At 52.1% G+C, this 7,772-nt stretch overlaps 1 protein-coding gene across 1 annotated transcript in view; it reads right to left on the bottom strand.

The window, feature by feature from the left end:
- ELMO1 (engulfment and cell motility 1) overlaps positions 1–7,772 on the bottom strand; it is a 396,326-nt gene that overhangs the window by 7,754 nt on the left and 380,800 nt on the right. The window contains exons 18-20 of the mRNA XM_015559688.1: positions 7,013–7,077; positions 6,466–6,828; positions 331–413 (exon numbers count right to left, since the gene is read on the bottom strand). Of these exons, the coding sequence (XP_015415174.1) occupies positions 331–413; positions 6,466–6,828; positions 7,013–7,077 (511 nt within the window). The remainder of the gene's footprint in view (positions 1–330; positions 414–6,465; positions 6,829–7,012; positions 7,078–7,772) is intronic.

The following is a 7,772-nucleotide window of genomic DNA, read 5'->3' as shown; positions in this document are numbered from 1 at the left end:
TGTGTGTGTGTGTGTGTGTGTGTGTGTACGGAGAAGGCTGGAGAGAAGCCAGGGACAACAGCGAGAGGGCAAGTCCTAGGGCTGGACATAGGGAGGAGAGAACGGATTCAACACATGATTGGTGGGAGGGAAAATAAAGCTGACAGATGTAAAAGAAATCAGGAAAAGAGAAAGATGTGCACCCCCCCCCCCCCCAACACACACACACACACAGGGACGCAGGCAGGCAGGCATGCACACACATGCGCATTGTTGCTAAAGAACGGAGGCTGGGCCCACGGCTGCTGCGTTGCTCAGACAGAACTACATGCCATTATTTGGAAGCCATACCTTGTTTTGTTTAAGGGCACCTTTCTCCTTCATATGAGGGCAGTCCTTCCCTGTCACCACCGCTTTGATGTCTGCCACCGGCACTGCAATTCATAAAAGAAATGACAGTAACGCCACCGTGCCAAAGCTGAGATGCCAGCAGAGAAGCAGGACGGAGCATGGCGCCTGCTAGCCCAGCGGCCACCCCAGAAACCACAGCAAAGAGAAAGAAACCTGCAAAGAGGAAGAGAAGGCAGGCAGTGCCCAGGGCTTGGAAACGGATATATATTCTTATATTCTGGCAAAAAGCTTCCCTGGGGAGAAAAATCCATGTTGATAAACAGAATTTAGTTCATTAAGACAAATACCTAAAAAAAAAAAAAAAATCCCATGGCAGTCACGTGAAAAGTGACAGAATTAGAGGAGGCAGTCATGGTAACAGCAACAGTGGTACTGATACTGACATTGTGGAAGACACTGAGGGCCAAAAACAAGGCCAAGTGCTTCGAGTATCAGGGTCTCTCGATGAAGTATCTGCTTCTATTTAGTCTCCGAGTTTGGGTATGAGGAAAAGCAGCCCTATCATAAAACATTTATTTGACTAAACAGTCCTGAGCCCTCACTGTCATTCTCCCCGTCCCCAGCTCATTATTCCCACAACAGTTCTGCAAGGCAGGGCTCATTCTCCCTGTCTCACAGACAATGACACTGAACCGCAAGGAAGGGACTGTTCCTTCCTGATAGGAAATGGTAGCTGGTATTTCTCGCACAGTTAGATGAAAAGATGCTATCTCCTGTCTTACTCAGGATTTGAAAGGAGATAAAAAGAGATGGAAAGGTGTTTGCATTTAAAACGTTTTGTTAAAGTAACGAGAGAGAGAGAGAAGGGGGGGGGGGGACTTGGAACCTTAAAAAAAATTCAGTCACCTGTCCCTCTCCAATTACTAATCTTTTGTCCCATAAGAAACTGTGAGTCTCACTTCGGATCTGCGGAAGCTTTGAGTACTGAATTCTAAGTAATCAACCAGTAATTATTCCCTTAATGGCGAAGAAGACGAGAAATTCCACAATTAAAGTTCACATACTTTTAATGGGGAATTGAGTTGTGAGGGTCACACTTAGAGGATGACAGAATCATAACATAGACAGACTATCAAAGCGGTACAACAGGAAAACCCCTTAAAAGCTAACGTTTCCCAGGAACCCGGAAACAGATCAGAAGTGTGTGCAAATCTGCCGACATGCGGGGGCCTTCTCCAACCCGAGAGAAGACTGGGGCGGCCATCACCCTTTGGGAATCTCTGCACTCCGCCCCCCCGTGCGCCCTCCCCCCCTCTCCCCAGCCATCTGACCCACGGTGTCTGTTCCTTCACCTTGCAGTCCTGACTCTACAGCCCATTACTTGTACTCACTAATATCTGGCTTTCCTTTCTTTCCAGCATATGGACGACTACACTTCCCAGCAACCTTTGGGGCCAAGTGGTTAGTTCTGGCCAATGCAGTGTGAGGGGAAATGCCAGTCTCTTTAACTGAGGGAGGCGGGGAAAAGTCCATGCCCACCAGCCTCTCTCCCCGAGAAACTGAAGAGGCCGCATGTTCCATCCAGATGGCACGGCTAAGGGATGGCAGGGCAGCCACTGGCCCGTGTCCCCGAGGAAGTGGCCCATGTCAGTTACGTAACGCGGGGAGGGAACACGGACTCTGACTGTCCTGAGCACTGAGATTCGGGGTGTTTGTTCCTGCAGCGGAGCGGAGCCTTGCAGTCTACCCTGAGGGGCGGAACCTTCACCCTGGAGCCCGCTCCTGCCTCTGCCTCTCCCCCTCGCACTGGCAGGACCTGCAGTCGGTCCCGAAGCTTCCCGAACCCACTGCCGACGACAACTGCAAACGTCAGTTCTCCTCAAACCCAGGTTCACAACCGGCAAGCAGCCCTGTTCCTCTCGGTGGCCTGCCCGGCTGCCTATTGATGACCTTAGAGGGCAGGGCGTTTGGGGTAGTCAGGTTTACTGTTCAGTGGAGAAGCCACCACTGAAGTGGATTTGACACAATGAGCCACCGGTTCAGAAAGCCTTCCCCAGCGTCAGATGGCACATGAGTCATGAGTACCTCAGACGCAGGAGGTCTTTTGCTGCATAATCTGCAACACGGTCAGTGAACCAGTCTACAATCTATAAATAGTAGCTGCCCGTGGCTCCGAACCCACCATGCGGAAGGGGACACGATGAGCACGGAGGCTGTTGGGGGAGCAGCCTTCAGAGTCCAAGGAGAGGGCTCAGGGGGGAACGGGCGCTTTCCCACCTTGCTTGCGGCAGGACAGACTTCACATTCCTCACAGGCATTGTCCCTGTCAAGGAGACACGCTGCCTGTGACAGGAGTTCGGCTAAAAGGAAAACACTAATTCTAAAAGCACACAGTGGCTTTTAAAGGCCGTTCTTTGCCTACGTTGCCTCTTGGCAGCGGTTCTCAACCTGTGGGTCGCGACCCCTGAAAATACATCCTGCATATCAGATATTTACATGACGATTCATCACAGTAGCAGAATTACAGTTATGAAGTAGCAACGAAAATAATTTTATGGTTGGGGGTCACCACAACATGAGGAACTGTATTAAAGGGTCGCGGCATTAGGAAGGTTGAGAACCACTGCTCTAGAGGCACTGGAGAATTAGGCCCTCTCTATTGCCATGAGCAGAACCAGACTCATGGCTCTCTGAGAGAGCAGCAGAGGGCTCTGGGTGAGGTGAAAGCCAGGCAAGAGTTTCTATGAGGTCTTTTTTTTTGCAGGGGGGGTGGGCAGCATAGAGAAGTGGGGCCAAGAGATATGAGAACAGGATGGTCACTACTGGCACCCTACCCTCAACTCTAAATCCTTGGGGCATTGGTTTCATTTCTTTCTATGCTCTCTTCACTTTGAGCTGGATTGAGATGATCTAATTCAACACACCCACTGTACAGATGGGAAGACTGAGACCTAAGGAGAGGAAATAAAGATGTGAAGTCACATAGCTAGTGGGGGACAGAGCTGGGGTGATTGCTCTCTCTTCCCCTCCATGCTCCCTTGGTGGGCCATGATTTCTCCCCAGGTTTGGAAGGTGTCAGCACCCCACTCACACCAGAAACAGCCCTGATGTGGTTATCCCTTCAGAAACGTTCAGCAAACTCTTTGAGTGCTAACACCTATAGAAGGAACTTTCATTGTGACTTAAAACAAAAATACCATTGCACAAGTAAATATGGCCACCATGATAAACACAGTGTTGGTCTTCACCACAGGGAGCTGGTGGAGGCAGAAGTCTCCCAGGAAGTGGCTGGTGAGCTGAGCACCTGCTGTGGACACAGCCTCTGTGGGCGGAGTTACGGAGGAGGAGGGACAGGCTGGGCCCAGGGCAGCCTGTGAAGAATCCGGTCTGTAAGCCGGCAGCATGGGAGCCGCAGAGCCTGGCTTTGAAATCCAGACCCACCTACTGGCTGTCCCACGTGGGGCTGATGTCTGGGAGCCGAAGCCTCCTCGCCTGCAATGTGAAACGATGACATCATCCCCCTCAGAGGGCTGCTCTGATGTTGGAGCCACAATCACGGCTGCTTTTAATCCAGGCGGCGCAGAGCAGCGGTGCAAGGCTGGGCCATGGTGTTGGATGATGGCAATCAGATCTTTGTCCTACCACTTAGTAGCCATGTGACCCTGAACAAGTCACCTAATTTTCCTCTGCCTCAGTTTCCTTATCTGTAAAACAAGGGCAATGGTATCTACCTCGTCAGGTTGTCAGGAGGATGATTTAAGGTTCTTGGCACAGTGCCTGGCACAGAGTGAGCCCTCACTACATGTCATTTGGAGTTGTTTTCATTATCAATAATCAGAGTTCATTCTCTCGGTAGACTGGGGACGGGAATTACTCGCCGAGCATCACGGACCCACATCGCCCACTGGCTTTGTGGTCTCAGCCGCTCCTCTCGTCTTCCGTGATCGGCTTCATCGCCTTGTGTGTGGGGGCGTCGCCTCCTCCCGGCCCCTTTGATGTGGGAGTGCAGAGCGATGGCCTAGATTCTCTCAAAGGGAGGCACCGAGGGGCCGGGGCTGAAAGCCAATGCAGTCTAGTGTTCGTGGGGGTGATGTGGGCCTGTCAACCTGGTGGGGGCGGGGGGGCGAGGGGATGGAGGGAGATATGGATTTTTAAGGCCCTATTTCCTGTCAAACAAAACAAATATGATAAGAGGAACTGATTTCCTAAACCTTCAGGGATGGAGACAGCTACGGAGTCTCCCACCCTCCCCACGCTCTGTAGGAAGAGGATTCTGTGACGCTTCGATATCCAGCACTGATTGACTGAAGGGGCGGAAGGCAATGTCCCCCTTGGTCTCAAGGCAGGGCCGTGTCCCAGGCATGAACGATGGCACTGGACATTCACTGAAGGCCTGGTTCACGCCTCTGGTGGAATGACGTTTCTGACTTTTAAGGGCTCCAAGAGAAAGGGCCATTGGGCGCCAGGCAGGGTGTGTCGTTGGAATCACATGCAAACCAGGCAGCAGGCTTGAGCCAGCAGACTTAGTGTCCGAGGCCAGGCCTTCTCAGCTCAGGCACATCATAGCTTCACTTGACGTCATTACATGGATACACCCCCTCTGGACAGATGTGCACACAGATGTGCTGTCTCCAATGCGCACACACATACACACGCGCACACACATACCTGCACACCTATGGGTTCTTGGTTTAGAGGGCAGTGGATGGGTCCTCATCCCTAGAATCTGATTCGGCAGGTCTGGGAGTGAGGCCTACACTCTGCATTTCTAGGAAGTCCCCCAGGGATGCTGGTCCCAGACCCATCCTCAGAGCCACGGGTCCAGCTTGTCCACAGTGGGGTAGGGAGTGTTTCCTGAGACCTGAGGGAGGGTCCTCCTTACAGACAGAGGCCCAGGTGCCCACTGCAGGGGCACAGGCACTGCCCCAGGCTCTGCAGCGAAAGGGTTCCCTTTCCTTCTCTTCCCATGAACAGTGCCAACAACAGCGCTGGGAGGCAGTGCGCCTACGAAAGGAGACTGCGTTCTGAGCCAAATGACACTACAAAGCCCGGACCGCCCCACTTTTGAGCTGGAGGAGGAGAGAAGGTCCCGGCTGCCTGACATGTCAGCAGAGTCTGACTTTGTCAGGATTTTCCCCTCTTGGGCTATTTTCGCCTTCGATGCCATGGGCTTCAAGGGAGGCCAGACAGACTTGACCTCCGTGGGCCTGGGATGACGAGAGGTTAGGTGCAGGCACTTGGGGGTCAGTGCTCCATCTGGGACCCACGGATAGGACTCACTGCAGGGCCGGTGTGACTTACAAAGGCTGCTTACAGTGTCTTTATTTTTCTCCTTCTTTGATTTCTCTTCCTGGGATACCTTCTGAGGCTGTGTTCATTTCGTCTCATTTCTCTCTCAAATTAATTCATTGGCTTGTATACTTTAATGTTTCTATAATCCTCCCTTTAATGTGTATACTTAATAGTGCCTAAGAAAACCTGTAACCTGGTTTGGTGTTGGGCTAAAATAATCTATCAAAGTACTGGTTATTCAAAATGCATACATTAAAACAGATGTCTTACAGAAAAAGCAAATAAATACAACTAATATATATTTCAGGGAATATTTAGGAAACAATAACATGCAGATCACTGTAAATTCCCAGTGTCTGTGCTACGTCTTTGGAGAAGTTGGGAAACAGAGGCAGAGAGTACCTTTTCTAGACAAAGAGCTTAAATGCGACCGCCATCTTTGTGCCGTCTCAAGGCTGTGCTTAGCTGCTGCCTCCTCCGGGAAGCTCTCTTTGATTACTGCAGCGTATTTGGGCCTGCCATTAGCTTTGCATCAGATTATGGGATACACTGGACTATAACAAGTAAATGTGGGCGGCGTCATGATTATTTCCGTCTGAAACAGCACCTGGGTAAGTCATGTGAAAGTGGACGACGGAACCCCAGGTTCACACCCTTTTCCGCCTTCCCTGTCCAGTCCCCAGCACGAAGCCACAAAGGTCTTGTGCTTCCTGAGGACGCCCAGGCCAGGACTTACGGTGGTTTATGTAGGCGGATGGATAGCTTTTCTGCATGATATTTAGTGACCGTGAAACAAGCAAGACCCGCCCCCCCACCTCCGGCCGCCCGCGGGAGGGCACTTACGCTTGTCCTGCAAGGAGTCGTGGGGCACCTCTCCCTGAGGACTCTCCTCCAGGTCTCCGTAGTGCAGGACCTTGTGGTTGGGGGAGAGCCGGCAATACCAGAACTTGTCTGAGGAGGAGAACACAGAGAGGCACAGGTGAGGGGTCGGGTTTCCCACGGCCCTGCCAAAACACTCATGTCCTGACAGCACCGCCTGGAGAACAGGCCATGCATCCCATGCCTTCGGGAAGGAATGGGTTCTAAGTTCTTGATGGAGGGGCGGCGGGGATATCTGTTCCCCCGCTGAGAAGCTGGGACAGGCCTCAGCAACGCCGCCAGCACTGCAGGGAAAAGCAGGAACAGAGCAGGTCCCCGGGACAACGTCTGCTTATGTTCAGAAGCTACTAGAGAAGAGGGGCTGCTTATCTGGCTCCAGGAGGCAAAACCACCATCTTCCTTGCAAAGTTGCCATCAATGTTTATTCCAAAACATGCAAGAGGCTAACGAGCTTGACCGCAGCAATATCTGACGTAACGGCTGATGGCATTTCCTGCGGCCGGAGGCTCACAATCTCTTGACCCGACCTCGCTGCCCAGCGCTTCTCCTGTCCCACGGAAGCTCCTCTTTCTCTGTCTACACTAAGAAGCCGGAGAGCAGAGAGCACCGCGCATCACCGCTGTCAGCGAGGAGGAAGAGGAAGTCGGACGGACGGCAAAGGGGACTGAGAGGCTGGGAGGCTGCTGACTCCTGAGAATCAAACGCTGGTACTCAGCCGGGTCTCCCGCGGGATAAGGGCTGACGGACTGCGCGCTGGGAAGACTGGTGGCACCCTAACCTGGTTATGTCTGCCGAGAAGGTAGAGCGGCTCTAAGGAAAGGCAGAGGCCCAGCTCCGACCAGCACAGCGCCCCCTCATGCGGAAGACGTTTCAGCGTCAGCCGCCAGCGGCAGCCTGATTAGCAGTCTCTTTCATGGTAAGAAAAGTATGTGTTTTCTTTTCAAAGCCCAGCATGATGGTACCAGCTCCTCAGTCCCTCTGGGCAATGAGTGAGTGGACTGTGTCACTAACAGCAATTAGAAGAAGCAGTGAGAACACTGTCAAAGGTTGTTTACTAGCATTTAACTCAGGAGTTACTGCAGAGGTCTCCCAGGCAATTAGGAATTTAGGACATTAACAGCCATCTCTTCCTTCCCCAAACTCCAAAACTAAAGTATGGAGACAATTCTTTCTCTCTCTCTCTCTCTCTCTCTCTCTCTCTCTCTCCCCGAAGGATCACAGGGAAAAGCTGGTTTCAAAACACAAGCCTGGGAAGGTCTCCAGGGCTGATT

Source organism: Myotis davidii, unplaced genomic scaffold, assembly GCF_000327345.1.
Source record: "Myotis davidii unplaced genomic scaffold, ASM32734v1 scaffold573, whole genome shotgun sequence".
NCBI lineage: Eukaryota > Metazoa > Chordata > Mammalia > Chiroptera > Vespertilionidae > Myotis > Myotis davidii.
Note: the sequence above shows the minus strand (reverse complement) of the source record. Positions and strands in the feature narration are given on the sequence as shown.